This window comes from Heterocephalus glaber, unplaced genomic scaffold (assembly GCF_053883595.1).
Source record: "Heterocephalus glaber isolate CG9 unplaced genomic scaffold, H.glaber_assembly_v1.0 deba00001472, whole genome shotgun sequence".
Lineage (NCBI taxonomy): Eukaryota > Metazoa > Chordata > Mammalia > Rodentia > Bathyergidae > Heterocephalus > Heterocephalus glaber.
In genome coordinates, this window is record NW_028258315.1 from 69,757,622 (window position 1) to 69,785,037 (window position 27,416).

The window sequence follows — 27,416 nt, forward strand, 5'->3', positions numbered from 1 at the left end:
CAGAACTGTGAGAAAATAAATTGTTGTTTAAGCCATCCCAACTGTGGTACTTTGTTATGCCAGCCTTAGCAAACTAATCTGCTATTCATGTTTAGTTCAGAATCAAGGAGTAGTTTTGGAAAAAAAAAAAATCTCTTAACCATTTCCAAAACAGCAAGAGCATAATAGTTTTAATTAGAAACTTGTATATTTTAATCCTTGAAATTTAAGAATAATGTTTCTTTGAACATTTTTGGATACAAAGATAATATATGTTCATCATAAAATGTGAACATTAAAAATAATTATAAAAAGGACAGGCAAGAAAAAGAAAAGCCTTTTAAGGAAATTTAGGTCCCCCATTTTCCCCCGTCCACCTACTTTTTGACCAAAATCTCCCCCACCCTCTAGGTCCCCAGCCATTGGCAACCGCCATTTTACCCTATACTTCCATGAGTTAGAATTCTTCACATTTCATATCTAAGTGAGATCATGCGGTGTTTGTCTATGTCTGGTTTAACACAATGTCCTCCAGGTTCATCCATGTTGTTGAAAATGATTGGACTTCTTTCTTTTTAAAATCTGAGTAATATTCCATTACATGTACACACCACATTTTCTCCCTCATTCTTTCATCAGTTGGTGGACATTCAGGTTGCTTCCACCTCTTGGATGCACTGAACATGGGAGTGCGGATGTCACTTGGATATACTGAGTTTGTTTCCTTTGGATATGTACCCAGAAGTAGGATCGCTGGATCACATAGTAGCTGGATTTTTGGTTTTTTGGGAAACCTCCATACTACTTTCCATAATGACTGTACTAATAATTTACTGTCCCATCCATAGTATGCAAAGTTTCCCTTTTTTCTACATCATCGCCAATACTTATCTTTCACCTTTTTGATATTCTTTTTTTTATTGGTACAGTTTAGATATACATATTGGTAACATTCATCACAGGGAATCTGTACCTGTAGATGATTTATTTTGTTGCTTTTTTACCTGTCCCCTCCCCTCCCTTCAACCCCTCTTCCGCTCATTTATAAAAGCTTTGTTTCCATTTTTTCTCCTATTCTTTTTTTTTCTTCTCCCTTCCTTCCTTTCCCCCTCCCCTTCCCTTGTTCCCATTCTCATTTGAACATTTTCTTCCCATTTCCTAATATCTGATAATAGCCATTCTAACAGGTGTGATACTGTGGCTTTAATTTGATTTCCCTAATAATCAGTGAATTAATTAGAGGAGATTTTTCTTCATTTACCTGTTGTTCATTTGTATGTCTTTGATAAATGTCTATTCAACTACTTTGGCCAGTGTTTCCAGGTTCTGGGGATCGAACCCAGGGCCTCAAGCATGTAGGCAAGTTGTCTATCACTGAGCTACATCCCTATCCCTTTTTAAATTTTGAGATTAGGTCTCACTAAGTTGCCTGGGCTGGGCTTAGACTTGTGTTCCTCCTTCTCCATTCTACTGAGTAGCTGGACTAGTAGCACCACCATTCTGGGCTCTTTGCCCATTTTTGAATTGGGTTATTTTTTTTGTTGCTACTGAGTTCCTTATATACTTTGGTTATTAATTTCTTATTAGATGTGTGCTTTGCAAATATGTTCTCTTTAAACATTAACTAAGATCAAGTACCCAAGCTTTAAGCATCATGCACTTAATCTGTGCGGGAGGTTGTCTTTCAAACTCCATTAGCTCTCATTTTACAAACAGTTCCAAAAAGGATACTAACATTAAAAACATTTAATTCAAAGGAGTTAGGCTGTTGTTGAAGGCAGAGGTACTGTCATATAATATAGCCTGTGCTATGAGTCAGTATAGCAGGGAAAGAGCTTATAAATCTCTAAACAACTGACACAGAATTGAGAATGAGGCCATTTTTGGTGGGAACTTTGACAGATATTAGCATTTATAATAACTAACATTCCTTATATTAACAAAGTTAAATCAAGTCTAGTGTTAAAATATCAGAGAAAGGTACATCTTTTACAAAGATTTTTTTCAGCCAAAATGTCAGCTTTGGCCAAGTGGAGAACCAAGCATCCTAAGTATGGTGGAAGACTGCTCTAGAATTATGTAAGGCAATTCAATAGTATGAATGCAAGAACCTCTGTCTGTGTAGGCAAGGTATGCAGATGTAAATTCTCGGAGTTTGCCCTATTAGACGTAGGTATACAAGCGTAAATTTTCTCATTGATCTTTTCACCAAAATTTGTAAATGAGCAATTTGTAGGTGTTGAGACATTTTGCAGACTACAATCTTTCAAATACTGAAGCCCACCATCTCTTCACTCTTAGCTTTCTCTCCTAGTTTACCCATGAAATCTTTCATCAGTGAAACAAATTACTGCCAAAGATGACTATGCTTCCTCCTGAAGAGAGACAGAGGCAATGGGTAGTCTTCTAAATGGTTTGCATACAGTACAAACATGAGATAAGATCCTCTCAGAGGACAGTTTCCCACCAGAATTGGGGCAGTTCAGACAAAATGGAGTCCCTTAAGCTAATTTAGGTCTCTCAATACAACTTATTTTTCTCCATTATATATTTTCAGAATGACAGCACTTTAACAGCTGATCTCCAAGTTAATAACCAACCTAGCAACTCCAGTTCAGCACAGTTTGAGAAATGAGTACATAAAATACAAAGTGAATTCATCAGTGATGGTGCCAAGTGATTCCAAGCCTGAATAAACTTGGGAAGTTGTCAGGAGCAATGCTACATAATTTTAGGGAAAAATCATTTGGTTAGGCCTAGTTCTCCTGCCTACAGCCCAGCTATGGAATTCCGGGACATAATTCCATTTTGGCCTCTGGTCACAACTGAGACCTCAATGATCCGGTGATGCTGTGATTCTCCAGGACAAGATTACACTAGAGGGAGACATCCTGGGAGGAACCAAATCTTCATCTGCATAGTTCCTCATTGTTCTTGGATTTCCGCAGCCCCCCAGTCTTTTGTTACACCTTGTTTATCCCAATGTGAGGTACTGAACTCTCTGCATTTCATTTGTTACATTTGTTTCTCCCGAGGTACTGAATAAAAGGTGCTGCAAGCTAGGGGTCTTTGTCTTTGCTGTCCAGAGCAGCACTGACCAGGCCCAAAGCTCAGCTTCTCCAAGTCTCATTTTTTCTACCTTTCCTGTATATTGTTAATTCGCCCTGTGCTGCCGTGGCTCGCAGGAGACTAGGTCCTACTGCAGAGGTTCTAGTAATGTCCCCTTTCCCTGTTCCCTACAGGAAGTGATCACTTGCAGTACATTAATGTCTAAGAGCTCATCAAATACATTGAACTACTTATTTCAGCGTTTTCCTGCTGCTAAGATTTTAGGCTGACTCTATTTCCCCTATTATACATAAGACTGGGATTAATGTCTTTGAGGCATGCCCAAATTGGAGGGAACAACCATTGCAAAGCTTTCCATAAGTACTGCCAAGTGGATTTCTGGAAACGCTGTATTGTGTTATCCTCACACACTGTGTAGTCCTCCCTGGCTTCTTTCTTCACAGGACAGATGCTTTCAGTTAGTCAGGTAGGAGGAGCTGGGACCAGGAGTGGGAGAATCTTCATATTAGCCCAAGCTACACTAATTACTCATCATGTAACCTGAGCAAGTCTCTGATCGGGGGAGCCTATATTGTCCTTATCAGACAAATACAGTGGTGGGCACTTCTCTAATTTAAGGGATTACTTTTTTTTTTGAAGTATTGGGATTGAACCCAGGGCTCTGCGTATTCTAGGCATATATCCTCAATCCAAAGGGAAGATTTTTGAGGATCAGCTCATGTTATATATGAAAGCAACTTGTCAAATATAAGGTTGTAGGTTTAATCATATGAATTGTCATATGTGTAGGTCCAAGAGTCTAACAGTGCTAATTTCACACGGTTCAACCTAATAGTATATAATTAAATGGTTGGAAGTTATAAGGTCCTACAGCTCTTAAATGAGTAGCTATTTACATGTTCTAGAAACCCATCAGCTAGTTGTGTTTTCTGGTAGCTTTCATCTATTAACTTTTTTTCTGATAATCTGTTTCCAAGCACCACAAATGTATCCACAGATTTAACGCTTCACTTCTAGGTCCTGCCGACCTAGTCTGTTCTGGGTTCCCTTTGATGGCCAGAGGCCTTTTGCTACACAGCTAACCTCCAGTGTGCTCCCAGTGGACTCCTTTGCTTGCAGCTCAGGTGTCACAGCCTTGGGCTTGCCCTCCCTCATTGTGTTCAGGACTCTTCACTGACTGCTCAATCTCTTCACTGCAGGAGATGTTTACTGAACACAAACTGTGTTCCACACACTGTGCTGTGCTCCAGCGGGAAGTTGAAAACCCACCAGCCCAACTCCCTTAAAATACGACAAAGCAGATGGGACACAGATGGCAGTACCTGATTTGACAGCCTGGCAGATGGCAGAAGGGCTATAATGGACACTTTTAAATAGCCTACATTTTTTTTTTCTAAAGCTGACTTTATCCAGGTTCAATTTACATTAAAAGTGTGCCTTTAAGTGAATGGTTTGTATATTTTGGCAAATGTATATACCTATGCAACCCCCATCACAATCAAAATATATATTTCCCTCACCTAAGAACATTTCCCTGTGGCCCTTTCTCACCAATTCTGCCATCTCCAACCCATGGCAACCACTAATCTGCTTCCTGTTACTATAGATTTGTTTTGCCTTTAATAGAATTTTATAAAGATAGAATCAAACACTAAGTATTTTGGTCTGAAGGCTTTCATTCAGCATATTTTGGTAATTCATTCATGTTATCATGTATATCAGTAGTTCATTGCTTTTCACTGCCAAGTACTCCATTATAAGGATATAGTATACCACAACTTATCTATTCTTTCACCATTTAATAGACATTAGGTTGTTTCCAGTTTGGGGTAATTATGATTATAGCTGCTATGCATATTCTTGCACAAGTTTTTTGTGGACATATTCTTTTTTTTTTTTTTGGTACTGGGGATTGAACTTGGGTCCTTGCACTTGCGCAGCAGGCAGTAAAAACACTGAGCTAAATCCCCAGCCCTGTGGACATATTCTTTTGGGTAAACATCTAGAAATGGAATTCCTGAGTGACATTATTTGTGCATGTTTAACTTTATAAATACTTTGATCATTTTATACTCCCACTAGCACTGTAGAACTCCAGATACTCTAAAACCTCACCAACACTTGATATTGTCAGCTTTTAAGGAATTTTAGCCACTCAGGCTGAGGGTATAGTTCAGTAGTAGAGAACCTGCTTAGCCTGTGCAAAGCCCTGGGTTCTATCTCCAGTATTGTTTTTTTTTTTTTTTTTTTTTTAAAGGTCATTCTTGAAGGTGTTAAGGAGCATTTCAATGTGATTTTAATTTGGAAAAAAAGTACTATCTTTGATTGCTAAGTTGTTCTTCCTACATACATGCCAGGAGTTTAGGCCTAGTCTATGTTCCTATATTCTGTGTGTGTGTGTGTGTGTGTGTGTGGTGTGTGGTGTGTGTGTGTGTGTGTTACTGGGATTAAACCTAGGACTTTCACCCTGAGCTACATTCCCAGGCCTTTTAAATTTTTTATTTAGAGACAGGGTCTCTTTAAGTCACTAAATTGCACAGGCTGGGCTCAAACTTGCAATTCTCCTTTCTCAGCCTTCCAGAGTGCTGGGATTACAGGCATGAGCTACCATGTGTGGCTGATCTCCATTCTTCTAGAGTCAATGTTTTTTGCACTTAATGGCCAACTTACAGAGATGTGAGCCCCCTCTCAAGAGAGATTATTGATCTCTCAGACACATCAGAGTTCTCATTAAAAGTTAAAATGGAGGTTGGAGGCCACACTGTGAAGTATGCTCCTTCACACTCAGGTTTCCTGTTGCAATGACCAAAGACAGGTTGTGAGGTCCTTTCTGTGAGTGCCCTTCACCCTGCTGCTCCTCTTGCAGGATCTCCCCATGCTCCTGGCTTTCTAAACAACTGCTGCAGCAAGGCGTGAGTCACTCAACATATCCTGTTTTAACCCTTCTATTGCTAAGTAGCACTGTTACTAAACCGACACATCCCATCATTACTATCAGGTGGCTCTAATGGCTTACTGTGCTACCAGGATGTCCTGTGTATTTGATGGGAGCATGAGTTGCAAGAAACTGGAGTTAAGTGAGAAGAGTTGCTCACATATTACAAACTTAGAGTTTGGTGGCTTTCAGGGCTGAATTGATGCAGTGGCTCAAAATGTTACTGAAGTCTCTTTTCATCCCTTTGCTCTCCCTTCCTGGTAGCTAGCTCCCACCCATGCTGCCAAATAGTTGTAAACAAGTTCCTAGCTATACATTTCCTCAGTTGCCTTCCAGCCAAAGGACTGTTGGTCCTAGGAACTGCATTAAGAGTAAGCACTGACTTAAATCATTCTACAATCTAAGCATGTATCAGAACAACATCACACTGTACCTCTGAAATATACACAATTATTTATCAGGTAAAAATAAAAATTCAAAAAGAAAAAAAGTAAAAACATTTATTGAGCATATATATATGCCAGGTGCTTTAAATACATTATTTAATATAAAATTAACTCCTCCAGTTAATATCTTTGCTTTCTATATTTCTAGCTGGATGACTTTTGTCAAATTGCTGAACTTTTTGTGCCTCAGTTTCCTCAACTATAAAATGGGGATAATCTAGTATTTACTCCATAGCATTGTTCTGAGGGTTAAATGAGATAATAGATGGAAGACCTTTAGCATAGTGCTTAGCATAAAGGTTCAATATATGTCACCCCCACACACACACAGAGTAAGCATGATTCTTTCCCACAACTCTTTCCCAGGAAGTACTGGGTCACAAGATCATCCCTGGGGTGGGACTATGCTGGTCATTTTAGGTAGAGCCTTATGCTCTATTCCTAGATTCACAATGCAGTCAGCTTCCTCTAAGCACCTGAGCTGTATGTGGGTGACATGGATACTGAACAGAAACCAGGCTAGACAGTGAGAGGAGAGAGGAAAGACGCTGGGAGGCAGCCACAAGATCTGTTATATTCTGAATTATTTTAGCTATTATGAATATTCTAGAAAAAAATTTCACATGTTGCCAAGAGGATATTCATGTAAAGCCAAGTAAACACATTTTCTAGTTCGCACTTTTTAGAGTGTGTGTGTGCATGTGTGTACATGAATCCCTACAGCCTAGCGTTATATGCCAAGATAAGTTTGTGGGTTTTCAAAATTTTTATTTTTATTAGTACATGCTTGCAATACATAATTACATTCACTGTGTGGAGCTGGTACATGTACAGAACACGTTTTAATTCTTTTTACACTGCTCCTATCTCTTAGTCTGTTCCTCATTTGTAAAAGATCTATTTCCCTATTTCTTTTTACCTTTTTTCTCTTTGACTTGTTTACACTTTGGGTTTCTCATAAGACAAACCATGCCATATTTAAGCTTGTGTGTCTGATTTATTTAACATTATGGTCTCATGGTGCATCCATTTTCCAACAAATGATGCGAATTTATCCTTCTTTGTAGCAAAATACTATGCCATTGTGAATAAATACCATATTTTCTTTATCCATTCATCTGTTGATGGACATATCAGCTGCTTCCAACATTTAGCTATTATAAATAGTGCTGCCATAAATGTGGGTATGCATACATTACTGTGATATGATGGCTTTAACTCTTTCAGGAAAATACCTGTTGGAACCAGGTTCCCAACAGTGAGTCACCCAAGTCACGACACAATGTAAAGTCTGCAAAGAACTTTATTTTCCGGCCGGGACCAAATCCCCTAAAAGGAGACTGGCCACTGACTGAACTTTTGGTCCTTTCCTCCTCCCACCTCCCTAGCCCTGCAGTAAGCATATTTACAGGAGCGAGTAAGAATGCGTGGTTATCACATCAGGGTCACCAGGTACATGTTGTAAAACCAGCCCTTACAAATTGCAGACACACATCCTGTTATTTATGACAGATGGGTTCCATATGTGCTCTTGTGGTTGTTTGTCTAAACCCTTAAACATCAATCAAAAGCAGGAGTATAGGCGTGAGATAAGAACATCTGGTGTGCTGAGACATCACACAGGAGTACAAACGTGAGATAAGACCCTCCCAGAGTTCACACAGAGGACAGTTTCCCACCAAAACTGGGGCAGTTCAGACAAAATGGAGTCTCTTAAGCTAACTTAGGTCTCTCATACCCCACTGCTTCTAGCATACTCAATCAAATCCTTGATTCTTCCCTGTCTTCTTTTTCTGTTATACGTTCATATTGTTGTTTGAACCTATATTCCTTCCTTAAGACCATGAGTTTTACTGTCTCTATTTTTTGTTTTACGTACTTGGTGATGGAATTTATAACACACGGTCCAATTAGCAACATTAGAAGCAAGATGACTAGGGGTCCAGCTAGGGTGCAGAGTAAGGTAGTCATCTAGGGGGACCAGTTAAACAAAGATTGGTACCAGTTTTGGTCTTTTTGATTCCAGTATTTTGTCTTTAAGTTTTCTCGTACCATGACCAGGGTGTCTCTTATTACTCCTGACTGATTAACGTAAAAACAGCACGTTTTTCTCAATGCCACACATAATCCCCCTTGTTTCATAAAAAGCAAATCTAATCCTCTCCTATTTTGTAATACAACTTTAGCCAATGAGTCTACTTGTTTTTCCAGCCTAGAAACAGAATCTTCCAGATATCCTAGATCTTGGGCTACCTGGTAGCTTAAAGCTTTAAAGTTACTATCCTGTACTACGAGTGAGGAGGTTCCTATGGCTGCAGAGGCTGCTATCCCCAATCCTACCAGAATGGGGACCAGAACAGGAGCTGTTCTTTTATGTCTGTACAAGTCTGTGGCAGGGTCCAAGTGTTCTCATCCTCCTTCCCCATTATAATATAACACTTGTGGAATTATATAAACAGTGACACAGAGCAGGGAGTCAGGTTGATCTGTAAAAACAGACTTGGGAATACATTGAGTGAACCCCTCAGTACATGCAAACCAGGCATCCTCTGGAGCCTTATAATGTAAAGGGGGAACCTGGAGTTGTATGGTTGGTGAAAGTTGAGTTACATAAACTATCTAAGTTATAATTTGTCCAAGTCAGACACGTTTCTGTTCCTTGTATATCCCCCAAAGTTAGCATAGGTTTATTCCAGTTACAATCAGTGGAGGACAGAGATTTAGGCACAGTGGTCACTCCCATCCCTACATAATAGGGGGGCTTTGGGTCTAGACATAACCAACAATCTCCTGTTTCCTCCAGTCTAGATGAATTTAGATTCATTTTATGAACCTTGGTTAACATCTCTAAGATTGGTGTGGTGGTCTCTGGCCTCTCGGTGTCAGAGATTTCTGACAGGTCAGTGGAAATAGTTGACAACCTCACAGGTGGACTAGGATTTGGTCTTTCAGGAGGTGGCTCAGGTTTTTCTACAGGGATAGGTAGGGCCAGGTCTTTGTTTGGTTCTAATACTAATGGGGCTCTGTATTGGCTGCATGGGATGGTAAATTCTGATCCAGGATCGAATCCTGCAAGATATAGCCTGATTCCCCATGTCCTTCCTAATTTTTCACCCAGGATCCTCCAATCATTGTGGTAGAATAGTAACCAGATAGCATCTACCAGTGACACAGGGTTTATCATGATTGAGGGTGGTGGGAGACATTTTTAGCCAGCAATCCAGGACTTGGACTGACCAGGGGGCTATAGTCTCTCATCCCCATTTTAGACAATGATAGTCTTCTTGACTATCCTTGCAGTATTTGTCTCCATTTGGTGGACACACGTAGTATTGAAGGGGATGGGGAAAAGTGAATTCAGTAATGGTGCAGCACCCAGATGCCATACAGCCCCTCTGCCCTATGGTTGCCATTTTTTCTCAAAAAAATTACATAAGCTAACAGTAAAAATGACCTGGTGATCATCTGGACCCCTGGTAACCTGTGAAATCACTTGCCCATTGGAGGTCATCCTTAACTCCCATACCTCAGTTTGAGGGGCATAAGGATAACTAGGCATGATGCAGTATAAATTTACAAAAAGAAATCTCCACAACATAGTCAACTTTCCCATCCCAGTCTTATCTTTTGGTCCCCAGGCTTGTTGAGGACTTTCCACCGTTGTAGTGCTGGATCTTGTGAGTCGTCCTCTTTGGGTGCTGATTTGATGTGGGAGTGATGAATCCATGCAGTGACTCCAGCGACCTTGAGGGCTGATGGAGTCGTCAGGACTACAGGATAGGCCCCTTTCCATCGGGGCTCGAGACTTTTTGTTTGATGCCTGTGCACCAAAACCAGGTCCCCTGGTTTGAATTGATGAGGTGGGAATGGCGTGGTATTGCTCCTGGTCTGGTGGATTTGATTGTGGAGATGGTTTTGGATACTGTAAGGCTTGGAGAGACTAAATTAAAGAATTATTAGTGGTCTTAGTGACATGTTCTAAGTTAACCTTGGGGAGAAGAGGTGGTGGTTTCCCATATATAATTTCAAAGGGGGTAAACTTTTTGACATAAGGTGTGCATCAGACCCCGAGTAAGGCAAGAGGGAGCAAGTCAGGGCACCTACCGCCAGTTTCCAAAATGAACTTTGTCAATGTTTCCTTCAAAGTTCTATTCATTCTTTCCACTTGTCCTGAACTTTGCGGCCTGTAGGCACAGTGTAGTTTCCATTCAATATTTAGAGCCCTCACCAATAATTTAGACACTCGAGCTGTGAAGGCAGGGCCATTGTCAGACCCCCAGGTACTGCGGGAGACCAAATCTAGGGATGAGCTCTTGGAGTAGTATTTTAGTAACCACATTAGCAGACTCTGTCCTGGTAGGGTAAGCTTCTACCTATTCTGAAAAAGTGTCTACTAGGACCAGTAAATATTTGTACCTTTGGCTGGATTATACCTCTGTAAAGTCCAGTTCCCAGTGTTCTCCAGGCTGTGTTCCCCTCAGTCGGGCCCCTTCCTTGTGGGGCCCCGCACGGGGGTTGACTCGAGCACATACTTGGCACCTGGAACAGATATCTGTGACCAATGAAGTTAGTCCTGGAACAGAGAATTTGGAACTCACCAGTTTCTTTAGTTTGGATTCCCCTAGATGGGTGAGGTGATGGAGTTGTTGAAGAAGTTGCCTGCCCAGGGTTTGAGGTAGGCAGATTTTCTCATCTGGTAACTTCCACCACCCGGAGTCCTGTTTTATCGCCCCTAGTTGGGCATTTTTGTTTTCCTCCTCCTGAGTGTACGTGAGCGGTTCTGCTAAGTAGCCAAAAGGTTGGATGGGCAATATGTCTTGGGGCCCCACTGGTTCTTTGGCTACCTGTCGGGCTGTCTGGACAGCTCCATGATTTCCTCTGGCCTCATAATGGTTTCCTTTTTGATGACTTTGACAATGAATGATGGCCACTGTTTTTAGTTCCCATATTGCCACTAATAGGGCCAAAATGTCTTCCTTATTTTTAATAGTCTTCCCTTCTGAGGTCAATAGGCCTTGCTGCCGGTAGATGTCGCCATGCACATGGGCCGTGGCAAACGCATACCGGATGTCAGTGTAGATATTCAGTCTTTTCTTGGCCAAGCCGCAAGGCCTGGGTCAGTGTTATCAGTTCAGCTTTTTGGGCCAAGAAGCCCCTATTTAGAGGCTGAGCCCATTTAACTTCTCCTTCTGGTGTGACCACAGCTGCCCCAGCATACTTGACCCAGTCCTCCATGTAACTGCTTCCGTCTGTGAAGTATACTGCATCTGGCTCTTGGATAGGGACATCACTGAGGTCTGGCTGGTTGGTGGTGGAAGAGGTAATCCCATCCTGGCAATTGTGAGCTGGTTTGTCTAGGTCAGGATTGGGGAGTAAGGTCACTGGGTTGAGGGCCATCTCTTTTGTGAAGCGAATCTGAGGTTGATCTAAGAGTAAGGCTTGATACTGGGTCAGTCAAGCATTGGAGAGCCAACAGTCGGGGGTTCCCCGCAATAAAGTTTCAGCTGCATGTGGAGCGGTTATGGTCAGATCTTGGGCTAAACTGAGTTTGTCTGCCTCTTTTACTAATATGGCAGTGGCTGCAATAGCCTGCAGACAAGTGAGCCACCCAGTGGCCACTGGATCCAGCTGCCTGGATAAGTAGGCTACCGGCCTATTCCATGGGCCTAAAACCTGAGTCAATACACCCTTGGCGATTCCCCCTTTTTCAGCTACAAACAAGCAGAACAGCTTAGTAATGTCAGGCAAAGCCAAAGCTGGAGCTTAAGTCAGGGCTTTTTCTAGTCCCTGGAAGGCTGTTTCTTCCTCCGTGGTCCAAACCAAGGGGGAATCTCCACCTGCCATGGCCGAATACAGGGGTTTCACTATCTCTGCAAAACCTAGTATCCAAAGGCAAGAGTAACCCACTGTTCCCAAGATTCTCGGACCTGGCGTTTTGTGGTGGGGGTTGGTATCTGAAGAATAGCCTGTATTCTCTGGTTTGAGAGCAGTCTTTTTCCTTCAGACAACTGATATCCTAAGTAGGTGGCCTTAGTTACACATAGTTGTGCCTTTTTGGCTGATACTCTATACCCCAAGGTTTGTAATAGTCCTAGGTCTTCTGTTGCCTCCTTACAGGTCTCAAAGTCTGCTGTAGCTATTAATAAATCATCAACATATTATAACAAGGTCACCTCTGGGTGGGTAGCTCGGTAGGTGGACAAGTCCCAGTTTAGTGCTTCATCGAACAAGGTGGGAGAATTTTTGAATCCCTGTGGAAGTCTAGTCCATGTCAACTGTCCTGAGAGCCCCCAGTCTGGATATACTCATTCAAAAGCAAATAGCAGTTGACTCACGGGTGCCAACGGGATGCTGAAGAAGGCGTCTTTGAGATCCAGGACCGTGTACACCTGACGATCTGATGGCAGGAGGCTTAGGAAGGTGTAGGGATTGGAGACCATGGGATGGATGGTCTCCATTCACTTGTTTATCTCCCGTAGGTCCTGGACAGGCTGGTAGTCATTGGTACCTGGTTTTTATATTGGAGAAGAGGTGTATTCCAGGGAGACTTACACGGTACCAGGATCCCAGAGTCCATGAGCCTCTGTAGATGTACTTTGATCTTGTCTTTTGCCAGTTTTCTTATCAGATACTGTCAAACTGCTATTGGGGTAGAAGTTGCCAACAATGTGACCACAACAGGCGGTTGATGAGCAGCTAGACCGGGTGGATTTGTTTCACCCATACCTGAGGAAAGAGGGCTTGTAACTCTTGTAACAATTTGACATTCTGATCTAGAGTTTCTCCGGGTTGGAGAAGATATTCTTCAGACAGGGGACAGGTGACCAGAATTTTAGTCGGCATATCCATTTGTAGACTAGCATCTCATTCAGTGAAAGAAATAGTCGCCTTAAGTTTTCTCAGAAGATCCCGTCCCAGCAGCGGGTAAAGACATTCTGGGATGACTAAAAAGGAATGTGTCACCTGATGTTTTCCTAAAACAACAGTCCTGGAGGTGCTCCATGACTATCCTTTGTTTTTTGTTCCTGTCGCCCCGTCTTGTGTGTAGTCATAGGTCCCAGCAGTTGGGTCAAAACAGAATAAGCTGTGCCAGTGTCCACTAAAAAATTAACTGGAGTGCCCCCTACCTTTATCTTTACCATGGGCTCCTGGGGGCTGATAGTGAAAGAGTCCCGACCTCCCTAATCTTTAGCAGTCTCCCTTATCAGAACCTTTTGCTCTCTTTCCAGGGGGTCTCCTTTTTATCCTTTTGGAATGGGCATTTTCTCTGTCAATGCCTGAACTTTTTACAAATTGCACATTGATCTCTCTTTAAGGACGGGCATCTCTTTTTTCCTTGTCCATCTCTCCCTTGTCCCTTAGACTCACAGGCGTCCAAGGCTGCAATAGTGACTTTCCCCAATTTCTTGGCCACCGCTTCTTCAGGGGAGTCACGATTTTTGTAAGCCTTTTGGGCAATGCTCAAGAGCTCAGTCCTATTCTTTCCCTGAAATTCTAATTTTTGTAACTTTCTTCTAATATCTGGGGCCGACTGGGAAACAAAAGCCAGATTTATCAGGGCTGGGTTTTCTGGAGTATTTGGGTTTATGGGGGTGTAAACCTGGTAGGCCTCTAAAAGCCTCTCCAGAAATGCTGCTGGGGACTCTGTCTTCCTATGTTTAATCTCACTTACCTTGCTCAAATTGGTCGGCTTTCGTGCCACTGCTCCTAAAAGATGCTGGCAGTAGGCATCCAGGTCCCTCTTACTGTCATTAGTATTTGGGTCCCATCGAGGTCTCTGGGTAGGTATGACTGCCTCTATCCTAGCCACCCGGTCTGGGAGGTTATCTGATCCCAGCCCCAGGGCATCTCATATAGCCTCCTGAAGAATGCGATCTATTTCTTCTTATGTGAAGAGGGTCTGTAAGAGCTGCTGGCAATCATCCCAGGTAGGCTGGTGAGTGTAGAAAACAGACTTGAGGAGAGAAATCAAGGTCTGGGGCTTCTCCGAAAAGGGAGGGTTTTGATGTCTCCAATTGTAAAGGTCACTAGTGGTGAAGGGAATATTCACAAGCCCACCCCCCCCACTCTGGCTCAGCCTGGTGCAAGGGGAAGAGAGGTGCCAGGCTATAAAGAGAGGTGGGAGAGGTGGGGAGGTGAGGCCCTTGACTTTCTGTGGGGCCTGCCCTGAGACCATAATCTTGGCCAGACCTGGTGTGGGGAGGAGAAAATGTTAGAAGGAGAATCTCTAGCAGTGGAGTCGGGGCTCAATGGCGGGGCTGAGGAATAAGGAGGTGGAGAGGGGTCCCTATGTGGTTGCCGGGGGTCCTCTTCCAGTGGAATTTGGAGGACATCAGGCCAGTCGGATGACTGAGCCTTCCTGGCCGAGGCCAAAAGAACTTGTGCTCCTGTGGGCCTGGTGCCGGGTCTCCGTCAAGAGTAATTAGGACCCCCTCCCCGTAGGGAACATTGGAGGAGCCAGTTAGGTGGCTCTTCTACAAGATTCAGCCAAATATCAATATGTGGGAATTGGTTGGGATGGTGGGGCCCACCACTCCCACTGACTCTTTCCCAAATGTTCCAGACAGTAGCTAAATTGAAGGTTCCCTGTGGAGGCCACCCCTCCCCAAAGGTAGGCCATTCAAGTTTGCAGAGGGTGCAGGCTTTCACCTTAGAAAATTTAATCCCATATTCATCCTTTTTATCTGGACTATAAATTTTCCTGAAATTAGAAAGAACACATTTAAGAGGGGTAGAGAGCTTGGATTCAGAACTGCCTATGGCGTCCTGTGGGAAAAAAGACAGGAAGAAACACAGAACAAAGACAACACTGACAAACACGGTGCCAAAGACACAACTACCTAAAATTTGTGGACCATTACCCAAAACCAGGGGTGACTCCTGTCATCACAGTGAGTCCCCGAGCAGAGGAGTTGATGTTGCATCGGACCTCCTTCTGCCCACCAAGCACGCAACCCAAAAGACCATACAGTCCTTACCTCTAGAGGCTTTTTCCCAGATAAAGTTCCCAGTGGTAGAGTCCAAGTCTGCCTGCCTCTGCCGGCAGCTGCTGGACTCGGGGCCCTGGAACGCCTCGGGGTGGCCTCCCCAGAGTCAAGTGCACCGGAGGCAGCCCGAGTGGTAGAGAAGGCTCCAAGACTGTCGGCTCAGTGAGATCTTGCTGGGGCCTCCAAAAATGTTGGAACCAGGTTCCCGACAGTGACAGTCACCCAGGTCACGACACGATGTAAAGTCTGCAAAGAACTTTATTTTCCGGCCGGGACCAAATCCCCTGCAAGGAGACTGGCCACCAACTAAACTTTTGGTCAGTTTTTATAGAGAAAACCCTTTCCTCCTCCCACCTCCCTAGCCCTGCAATAAGCATATTTACAGAAGTGAGAAAGAATACATGGTTATCACATCAGGGTCACCAGGTGCATGTTGTAAAACCAGCCCTTACAAAATGCAGACACACATCCTGTTATTTACGACGGATGGGTTCCATATGTGCTCTTGTGGTTGTTTGTCTAAACCCTTAAACATCAATCAAAAGCAGGAGTATAGGCATGAGATAAGAACATCTGGTGTGCTGAGACATCACACAGGAGTACAAACATGAGATAAGACCCTCCCAGAGTTCACACAGAGGACAGTTTCCCATCAGAACTGGGGCAGTTCAGACAAAATGGAGTCTCTTAAGCTAACTTAGGTCTCTCATACCTAGAAGGAGAGTAGCTGGGTTGAATAAAATTTCTAGTTTCAGCTTTTTTTTGAAACTCCACAATGATTTCCATAGTGATTGTACTAGTTTACATTCCTGCCAACAATGTAGAGACCCCCTCACCCTGCCTCACCAACAGTTGGTATTTTTTGATTTCCTGATGATGACCATTTTTTTCTGGGTTGAGGTGGAATCTCAGTGTTGTTTGAGTTTGCATTTCTCTAATGGCCAGAGATACTGAGCATTTTTTCATGTATTTATTGGCCATTTGTACTTCTTCTTTCGAGAAGTGTCTATTCATTTCACTGCTTATTATTTGATTGGATCTTTTATTGGTCTAGTTTTTGAGTTCTTTATATATTCTAGATATTAGTCCTCTGTCCATGGAATAGCTGGAAGAAATTTTTTCCCATCCTGTAGGTTGTCTCTTCACTCTGTTAGTTGTTTTCACTGCCATGCAGAAGCATTTTTTTTTTTGGTACCGGGGATCGAACTCAGGTCCTTGCGCTTGCGCAGCAGATGGCGAAACCACTGAGCTAAATCCCCAGGCCCTAGAAGCCTTTTAATTTGATCTGAGCCCATTTGTTGATTCTTGATGTTATTTCTTGTGCAACTGAGGTTCTGTTCAGAAAGTCCTTGACTATGCCTACATCTTCAAGAGTTTTACCTTTTTTGGAGGTGGGGGGACCCCAGGGATTGAACTCAGGACCTTGCGCTTATGAGGCAGGCAGTGGAACCACTGAGCTAAATCCCTGGCCCGAGTTTTACCTATTTTATCTTCCAGCAGATTCAGTGTCTAACATTTAGATCTTTGATCCATTTTTATTTTAGTTTAGTACATGGTGAGATGTAAGGATCTAGGTTCAATCTTCTGCATATGCATATCCAGTTTCCCCATCACCATTTATTAAAGAGGCTATTTTTCCTTCAGTGTATGTTTTTGGCCTCTTTGTCAAAGATCAGAGGCTGAATGTGCCTGGTCAAGATTATTTTCTTTGAAAACCCATATTTTAACTGGGCATGGTCATGGAGATACATGACTATAATCCTAGCACACTGGGAGGCTGAGGCAGGAGGATCAAAAGTTCCAGCCCAGTCTGGGCAACTTAGTGATTTATTGATAACCTCAAAATAAAAAAAAAAAAAAAAAGGGCCGAGGACGTATGTAGCTCAGTGTGAAGGGCCTGGATTCAATCCCTAATACAAAAACAAAAACCTATCTTATCAATTAAATTTCAATAAAACCCACTTTTTTTCTATGAAAAACTATCTTTTCAATTAAAACAATAATTGTCTAGGGGGCAGAAATATGGACTTTGAATTGACTTTCTACAGAGGGCTGCATCCTCAGTGTTTCTAAATATCTATGCTGTACATGGAGATACTTTATGTCTTTAAAATCTTTTGTCTGCTAATAATACCCTGAAGGGATTTTCCTGTGAAGGGAGCACTTTAAAAATCTGAAAATAAATTATTGATATTGAACATTCTTGTCTCTAGATTTTCTTGTAGTTTTCAAATGTTGGCTAAATATTTATCTTTTGGGGTTATGAATTGGAAATAGCAATCAAAAGAGATTAATTGCCTAAAGCATTTTATTGATTGTTCATGAGTGGGTAAATACATCAAATTAAAAACCCACCTAGGGGCTGGGGATTTAGCTCAGTGGTTCTGACGCCTGCCTCGCCAGTGCAAGGACCCAAGTTCGATCTCTGGTACCCCAAAAAACCCCCACTTGTTTCCATCAAAGAGGACATGAAAGGCTGAGAGGTTAATGCAGACTTTTAGTGCAAATGATGGTAAATACATTGTGTAGTATCCCTGCAATAATATTTTTCAACCTGAAACCTGAAACCTACTCTTCTTAATGTTAGATTTATTATGTGAGTCTGTGTTCTTTCTCTGCTTTTATAAAAGAAAATATTAAAGCTAATCCATTTTAAACCTGATAGCTTCATCTAATAATGAATGTCTAAAAATTCAAACTTAAAAATTATTTGTGAACAAGGACTCTTGGTATCCAAAAGAGGAAATAATACTTACCTTTCTGTAAAAAAATACTTTTGTTTGTTGTTTTGGTGAACTCTCAGAGTAATACAGACAATGCTGGTCCAGAAAATCCACAAATAAAGACAAAAAAGGAAATTTCCCTTCACGGACACAAACTAGCCACTGTTCTTTTGAAACATATCTCTCTGATGCCAGCAGTTCAAGAAAGCCCTAAAATTCTCGTCTATTTGGAGAACATTTCAAAGTGTGGGTTTATGGCACTTTTCACCCCAGAAGTTACCTCTTATAAATGAGGTCATGGTTATAGAAGTAGTACATACCCTACAGTACATAAAAGCAGGCCTCCTTCACCGTTTTCAGAAATAGACCCTATAGGTTACTGGTTTTGGCTTTTTGCCTTTTATGGGAAGTTGATTGCAATATAATGTACTTTAAGCAACCCACAGCATATGAGGAAGGTAGATGTGCTTCTGTGACTATGAGAGGGGGAGAGGGACAGAGAAGCTGAGCACATACTGTGACCAGTCATTCAGATTTTCAGCAGAATTGGCAAGTGGCAGGCCACTCTCATGACGACATGGAATGACCTCTAAAAAAGCCTGCAGCACCAATCTCTTGCAGGTTGTGCTGAAAAAGCTCCACCTTCCACTGCTTGCTAACTGTTGGCCCAGAGTGGCCTCGTATGGTGCTCACCACCCCCACACATGGGTACATTATGCCCATCACTCGTTTTTCGAGCCTCCTCCCACTACTTCTTTGGGCCTCATCTACAACCCCAACATCTTCATGGATACTGTTCGACTGTTCTCAATTCTTCTACATAGGGATAAACAGAGCTTGGAGAACCAGACAAATAGGAGGACTGATATAAACAAAATACAACAGAAAGAAAAAGCACTGCTAAACAGAAAGAGACAGAGGTGGATACCATAGGAAGTCATTTTGAGAGAGTGCATGGCCTCAACTCTGTTCATGTCATCAACTCTACTAAAGTTTCTGTGGTGTTACTTTTTTTAAAGCTAATGTTGAAAAATCATCCATGATACTTGCTGTACCAGCAAGAACCATTCTGCCTAAAGCACTTCCTCTAAGTGCACGTCTGCCTTGATGTTCTGAATTCTTCCCATCATCTGATAATACCTACTAATGATGCTACAATATATTTGTGTAAAAGGTTTGAAATACTGAGACCCTGTGGTCCATAAGTTTCCAGAAAATATGGCATACAGGGTACACATGTCACGGTGGTAAGCAAGATGACTTTAACGTGTATGTACATATTATCATTTTAATGATTAGCTACTTATTTTACTATGTATTATTAAAAAAAACACCTGAGTACATCAACCCCTGCACTTAGCAGCACCACTGAGCGCATTACCAACCTCAAGGCCATGTCTCATTAGCTGCTTCCTAGGCCACTTGCTGGGAAATGGGAATCATGTGCACTGTGACCCCAGATTTCAGGAGATGACTATCTCCTGCCACCCTTCCCTGAGGACTGTGGCCCAGTGTCTCCTGACAGCACCGCACCTGGGCAGCCCAGTCAATGAGGATGAAAATGATCCTATAATACCCAGCCTCTGGCTTCCATAGCAGAAGGTCTCCTTTCTCCAGTCAGACACAATTCCCTGAAATTTTACAACATTTAATCACAAAAGAATCTGACATTTTAAAAGTTAGGTTTACAAACCTGACACATTCTTAATATCAGCAATTTGTCTATTTATGCATTATCTAAGAAAATAAGGTCATAAAGACATCAGCAAGATATTTAAGAGTTCACTACAAGCTATAGCACTTTGTAAATAAGTATTCAGTTTAATCGTAACAAACCACAATAAAGCAATTTAACTAAGTATATAAAAACATTAGTTAGGGCCGAGGATTTAGCTCAGTGGTTCCATTGCCTGCCTTGCAAGAGCAAGGTCCTGAGTTCGATCCCCGGTATCAAAAAAAAAAGACATTAGTTAAATACTATTGTCTGGAAATATACATTATACCTACAGCTGTTTTTACAGTGAGATTCTTCTTGGTTTTTTTCCTTTTAATTATCAAAATGGTAAATCATTGTATGGTCCTGGATCTCCATGCTGTAAAACTGAAATATGTGTTTCCAGCGTAGCAGATGGTGACCAGGAAGGCAAAGAACTAGAGAAAACAAAGCACAATAGAAAGCGAGCTTAGGGCACACTGTAATTAGCAAAAGTTATCATTTCCCCTCCACTGAATCATGCACATTCAACATTCCCTTGGCTCCAGGCTTTCTCATCTAAAATTACTTTATGGGTTCAATTACCTTCCTTCTCAAACCGTTTCTGACCATGGTGTTTTCATTTTTTTCCAACGAAAGAAAAAAGCCTATAGCCTATAGTTTTGCTCAAATAACTTCCGGGAGTTCACTGATGGTGGAGTGTATCTAAGCAAAGTATACCACTTCTAATTTAGTACAGGCAGTTTTAGACCAGGGCTCAACCTCAGGTCACGGTCACTACAAGGTCAGCTCATGGAAATGAGCCGAATGGGCCAGTACACGGAACAAGCCCAGCTGGTGTGAGCTATGAACATGGGCAGGAGAAACAGGCCCTTCTTAAGGGGTGGCGCCACTCATTCTAGCCCAGTGCTGTTGTTAAGTAGAGCCCTGTCTTACCAATGCTTGTGATTTTTTTTTTTTTTTTTTTTTTTTAGTACTGGGGATCAAACTCGGGTCCTTGTGCTTGTAAAGCAAGCGGTGAAACCACTGAGCTAAATCCCCGGCCCCATGTGATTTTTAATGTCATGTGTATCTGTGTACTCTACTTTTCGACAGAGATTTTAAATCTGAATACAAGTAAAAAATAAGAGAAGCCTCATGTAACATCACTTTTAACATTATCATTCTGGCATTCCTCACTGCCTCCGCCTCCCCTAAACAGGCTTCTTTTGGGGCATGCGATATTATAAAGGCCACTCTCAGAGCCATTCTCAAAACTAGTCTTTAAAAAGAGAAAAATAACACACAATTTTGGTTTATAAAACAGAATACAAGTCATAACTAAAATAAGAAGTTTCTCACTCCACTCCATTCCCCTCTTTACCAATTCCCTCCCTGAAAAAAACTTGTTAGCTTTTATTTTTCTAGGCATTCCCAGGGGATAAGCAAACATTTCTACTCAAAACAAAAACAAAAAACTGCAAAAAACACAGTGGACCCTTGACTTACGAACTCAATTTGTTGGCAAGGGCTGGTTGCAACTCAGATTGGTCAACTGAAGGCTCAGGCTCCTCTACACAGCCTTCAGAGTCTCTCTCCTGCACACAGATCTCAGTGTCCTTAGGGAGACACTGGCCCAGGATTTCTCAATTAACTCCACACAGGAAAGGATGCTGTAATGTTCCTTCCAGAACTCTTTAAAGGTTAAATCTGTATCACAGACCATCTGGAAGCACAAGCGGCTGGGATCTAGTTCCTAACTCAAGACTTTGGTTGTAAGTTAAAACTAAAATTCCAGTCGTAACCTAAGTTGTTCGTATGTCAGGCGAGTTGTATGTAACTCGAGGTCCACTGTAAAAGGAATCATACACTCAGTTTTTACAACTTCCCCAGCTCAATAAGTTGCAGGCAGCAGAACGATTCCAAACAGCCCTGCTCCCTCATCCTGCTCCAGCCTCGAGGCTTGCACTTCAGCAGAGGTTTCAGCCTCAGGGCACCGCAGGCCACCAGGAGGGGTCATCTTTTTTTGATGTTGGAAACCAATAAGCCCATTGTCATTATTGCAAGTGGGATTTTTTTCCTGCAGATAACTTTGTTCTCCTCCTTGACCCCAGCAGGCCTTGGAAAGGGAGAAGGAGGACCTTGTGGGGGTGGGGGCTGGCAGGGTCACTCACCGATGAGGCAGCCCAGCTGTTGAAGTTGTGACTGTCTCTCTCCGGGGAGACAGAAGTAGCATCCACAACAGCAGCCGAGAGGTATAAGACAAAGGCACTGCCATTGAAGCACAGACCCTGGAAAGGCAGAGGGGCAGTGTTTAGGAGGGAGACACGGAAATGGCCAGAGTTGTACCCAGTGTGGTCAGGGCCCAAGGAGACAGCGCGGGGAGAGTGGGGCCAGCCTGTGAGAAGGCGTCTGCGAGAGGAGAAGGCTTCACGGCAGCACCTGTGTCAGATGCCAGCCCACCCTGGCCACCCAGACTACGAGCTGGTCCTTTAGCTGCAGCTCTTCCTTAGCTGGCCCTCAGCCCTCATCTCATGCAGACGTCTGTGTGGTGACATGTGGTGGGGGGAGGCGGCCACAGATACTGGCCTCGTTCTGTGGTCTTGACCTCTGTGGCGGCTGTTCACTCCAGTCCCTGCCAGAACTGGGAGAGAATGTCCCCCAAACAGGCTGACTGATGTCCTAACCCCTGGCTGTAAGCAGGGGAGGACATGTAACTGAGCTCCTCTTTAAGAAAAGCAAGTTCTTAAAACTAAAAAGGCAATTATAGATATTATCAGAGCCCTTTGGGGACTAATTCCACCTTCCGCTTCACCTTTGTTCCTACTTTTCAAGGAGAGAGAGATGTGAAGCCAAGTAGGTAACTAGATTTCGGTTATATTTAAACTCGAGGAAAACTATACTCCTCAGGGTATAAGGCTTGGTCCTGTCTGCACAACCAGGAGAGGTGGGGCTGGGTAGAGGCAGGAAGAGAGATGCCTCTCAGCGTGTAGGCCCTGTGGTCTATCAGTGGGCCAGACATGCAGAGCACTGGGCAGGCCACACTTTTTTAATCGGAGGAAAAAGGTATGCAGCATTTCCTCCACACAGGCGCCAGGATTCTGAGATGAGGTGTAAATCCCTGAAACCACCTCTGCCCTCTGCCCACATAGTCCTTGGGTTAGGGCTCCATCAGGGTCACACTTGGGGTTCTGGCAGCACCCAACACTCATTTGCCATTAGAAACATGTCCTCAAGAAGCCCTGGTTTCCCAGGATGACTCATTAACTCATTATAATCATTGGTTCTGTGTGTTTTGTTTTTGGTTCAGGAACACATCTGTGCATTTTTAAAAAAGAAAATCTTTTTTCCCCCACATCACCTTTTAGAATACAAAGTGTTGCACATTTACTATTTGCCAAGTAAAGGACTCCCAATTGTTTAGAGATGTAGAAATAGTTCAATGTAGGTACCTTTGAGGAATGGGAGAACTTTTCATTTTATACTCTCTTACAGGGGAACTTAAACGTATTTTTCCTTAATAAACTAGCCATGTATTACTTTTTTTTTTGGTACTGGGGATTGAACTCGGGACCTTGAGCTTGCTAGGCAGGTGGTGGAACCACTGAGCTAAATCCCCAGCCCACCATGTACTACTGTTGAAAGATTCTCTCATTCTGTCTCTGTCTCTCAGGTAACACATACTCCTGGGAGCCAAACGAAATCCAATCTGGCAGACACCGCTACCCTTCTTTCTGGGGTCCAGGCAAACTTTCACACAAATGGAGCCACAGAGTTATGTAACTTATTTTTTTCCATTTAAAAAGATACAAAAGGCATCTTCTCAGGTAGTCCCCATAGACTGACTGCATTTATTGTCACAGCACTTACATCTCACAATTAACTTTCTCTTACTGATGGGCATCTGGATGTTCCTTGTTTTCTGGGATTATAGGCACTACTGTGATGAATGTCTTTGAACGTGTATTTTGGGGCACCCATTCATATGCAGGTCCTCTCACAAGGGGCGAGGATGAGTGTTTAGAGGGTGCTCGGGCTGGCCAGAATGCCTGTGACCTTGCCCAAGCAGCTGTGAGATGAAGGGTTAGAGAGAAGATGAGGAAAAGACTCCTTGAATACCTGAGCTGTGAATATGTGGCCTAATCCACTTTCCTGAACTCTACGGAAACTAGAAATCTTATTTCCTTGGAGAGAAATGGGGAAGAGGGTTGGTGAGAGGTAAGACAGCAGCAGAGGCATTCTTCCCCCATGCCACCCTGCTGGGGCCTGGCTGGCTTGTGACAAGACTCCGCTAATACCATCTCACAGGGCCTAACTGTGGCTTCTCCGGGCTCACATAATACTCCCAAAGGTAAATATGCCATGAGGATGCCTGGCTCGGGGCACTGCAGTGAACACAGGTGGAAAGATGGTCAAGAAAAGAGCAAGGAAATCAGTCTCTGAGATTGTTCCAATGGTTAAACAAGACCACAGGATGGCTAAAGAAGTGAAAGGGGACACAGGAAGACTCTACAATGTCACCCAGCCTCACAGATACAGGAGGGAGAGAAGTAGGCTCTTGGTCTGTGGATGCTCAAGCTGGAAGATCCCAAAGCTTCCCCAGAACAAATGCCTGTTCTCACAACATCCCGGGGCAGTGGTGAAGACAGCTGCCAGCACAATACAGGCTCTTAGAGAAGGTGGCCAGCTGCTCTTTTTGGAGAGAGTAAGGAGAGGCAGGCCTTTTGGTATCAAAAAGGCTCTTTTTCTCAAATGAAGGCATGTACAGATAACAGCTGGCAACTCTTTGCTGATCCTCACCCTGTGTTACTGGTGTCTGCAATTTTGAAAGCCCAACTGCTAATAATCTCTAATTATTATGCCTAATCCCTTCAGAACAGATGGAAGGCGAGTTTAATTTCGTGGGGGTTTCAGAGTGCAGTCTGTCAGAAGTGACTCTGGGCCACACACAGGTAATCTCTGCACAGCCTCCCTGCCCTGTGTGAGAATCCAAGCTCCAAGAGTCCAGCTCTAGCGATGGTCAGCTCACCACCCTCCAAGGGGGTCCATCCCCTGCTGGACAGACTTTTAAAGAAAAAGAGCCACATAATGGAGGGTGGTGTCACACACACAGTCAAATACACTTCCTAATTCAAAGCATCAGAACTAAGCTTTAAACCGGCTTAGAGTTACCCTATTATGCACAGTACTTTCTAGTTTACCTGACTACTTCTAACTTTCCTTTAGCTCCTGAGACAAAAAGGGAATTAGAGGAAGGTTGCTTATGACTTCCCTGAGTAGTAAGGGAAATTTCAGGTCTGCAGACCAGGGGAAGGGGGCCTGAGGTGATGCCAAGTTAGTGCGTGGATTTGGTAGCAAGAACCCAAATGAATGATTTAAGAGAGACCATTTATGCCTCTCTCAGGTAACAGGTATATGAGCAGAGCTGCTAGGCAGCCTCAGGGTAACAGGAACGGCCTCCTTCCTTCACACTGACTGGCATCTGAGGTCTTCCCATCCGAATAGGGCCGGAGGTGCTTCCAGCACAGCTGTATCCTGGCCACCGAGGGGGTGGTGGGACAGAGGGACAGGCCCTGCCCTCAGGGTATGACTCAGCGTTTTCACACATCATCTCCTTGTATCCCAGGTTCAGTCCTGAGGCCACCAAATCAGGGTGCCTGGGAAGGGTGGACTGGCGGTGTAGCCGTGGCCCCAACTGAAAATTCTATGACTAGAGCAGAAAATGGACACCAAGGGATAATGAGATGCTGAAAATGCAAAGTTCTTGGGCCGCTGCCTGACACTGGGTCCTTGAGAGTCTAATGGAAAACAGAGCAACTGGGTTCAGCACCTGGCACTCCCCAAACCTCTACAGGTCTAGGTGGGTGCTGGGAATGGCTCCTTCCTCTGGCACTGCTAGAACTTCACCAGTTTCTCTTTCCAGTATTTCTAAGCTATCACTCTGCTTAATGTTGTAATTAAGCCGAATACATCAGTCTTTTCCATTAGAGTCTGTCTTTTAGGGGCAGCAGAGATGTTCTATTCACCGATTGTGTGCTTTTTGGCTCTTGGCTCCATTGCCAAGTATTAGTGGAAGAGCCATTCATATTGTTTTGCTTGTTTTGTTTTTTGAAACAAGGTCCTGCTATGTAATTCAGTCTGGCCTCAAACTCACAGCAATCTTCCTGGCTCAGCCTCCCAAGTGCTGTGATTACAGGAATGTACCACCATACCTGGCAAGCCATTCATATTTGATGGAACAGATGTAGTCTAGCCAAAGGCTGACACTACATGAAAATCATCTCTTTACTTCCTGTCCTGTCCACAACCAACTATTAGATTTGCTCAGTGCTATTCTGAGTGTGGTCTGTGGACCACCAGCCTCAGCAGTACAAATAAGTCTCTTAGAAAAGCTTATTCTCAGGCCCAGCTCTGGGCTGACCATAAAGGACTGCTGGGAATTTCCAGGTAGGACATATTCTCAGCTACATGCAGAAAAGCTGTATTTTAAATCCACAGCTGAGAAAAATAAAGGAGGGGGGATGTGGCCAGCCACCAGGAGAAAGGCTGCAGGATACAGGAGCTGGTTGAGTAAACAGACTTGAAATGACTTCTGTCCTTCAACTCACTGGCTATGTGGCTTTGGACAAGTCACCCCTTTAAACTATTTCCTCTGTGGCAGAGCTGCTAGATGTCTTCTGTGACCAGTTCATTCTTCTCATATGGTAGCAGAGTTTTAGCTGAGCATATGGTCACTCAGAATAAAATTTTATTTTTTAGCTTTTCTTGGAAGGACCACATTTAGGCTAACACGATGTAAGTGAAGTAATGTATGTAACTTCAACATTACAAATTGAAGGCAAGAAGTGTGCCCTCTCTATGCCCCTTTTGTTACCTTTTCTCTCTGACTAGATGGTAGATGTGATGGCAGGTGCTGAAGCTGCCACTTTGGACCCCAGGCCAAAAGTCAAGTGTTAAAGATGGTGGAACCACAGACAGGAGAAACCCAGGGTGCTTTCTGATCTCATTTGACAGGTGACTTATATATGGACTATTATAGGAGAGAGAAGTTTTAAGCCAGTGCTGTATTGGATCTCTCTATTGTAGATATCAAATTTATCACCAAACAGATTATACTCTAAATTTACAAGATGGCAAAACCATAGAAGCCTCACCTATCTCAAAGGAGACAATACTGTTAAAGAACAATGTGAACTGTGAAGCGCTCTACCTTTTCTTATTCCTGCTTCACAACTGTGTCCTCTAGAGACCAGCTGGAAGCAGTTGCTTCACACCTGATTGTGCTTTGCAGACTAAGTCACTTGGAGTGAGTGGTTAACGGGGACATGAAGACCCACAGATCCCATCATGACACAATCCCACTGGATGACAGCAGGTTCAGGCAGGAAGGTGCCTACTTCCTGTCAGCCTTTGCTCCTAAGTCATGTGCTCCCTTCATGCCCTGCCATCTGTGCAAGGATCTTTCAGAAGATTTTTGATAACAAATGGGACTCCTTAGAGCTGCTCTGCTGAAAAGACCACCCAGACACATCTGTGAGGGCACTTCCTGCTCAGGTTGACACAATGCAAACGACCACTTCCTGG

At 43.3% G+C, this 27,416-nt stretch overlaps 1 protein-coding gene across 3 annotated transcripts in view; it reads right to left on the bottom strand.

Moving 5' to 3' along the window:
• Window positions 1-7,714: 7,714 nt before the first annotated feature.
• Window positions 7,715-27,416, bottom strand: part of Cmtm8 (CKLF like MARVEL transmembrane domain containing 8) — a 95,194-nt gene continuing 75,492 nt past the window's right edge. For 2 of the 3 annotated variants that reach the window (XM_004857826.3, XM_004857827.3), the window contains 2 exons: window positions 22,007-22,123; window positions 7,715-20,290 (listed from right to left, as the gene is read on the bottom strand). In XM_004857826.3, the coding sequence (XP_004857883.1) occupies window positions 20,207-20,290; window positions 22,007-22,123 (201 nt within the window). In that variant the 3' untranslated portion in view covers window positions 7,715-20,206. The remainder of the gene's footprint in view (window positions 20,291-22,006; window positions 22,124-27,416) is intronic. The other variant, XR_015439525.1, reaches the window with a different exon arrangement.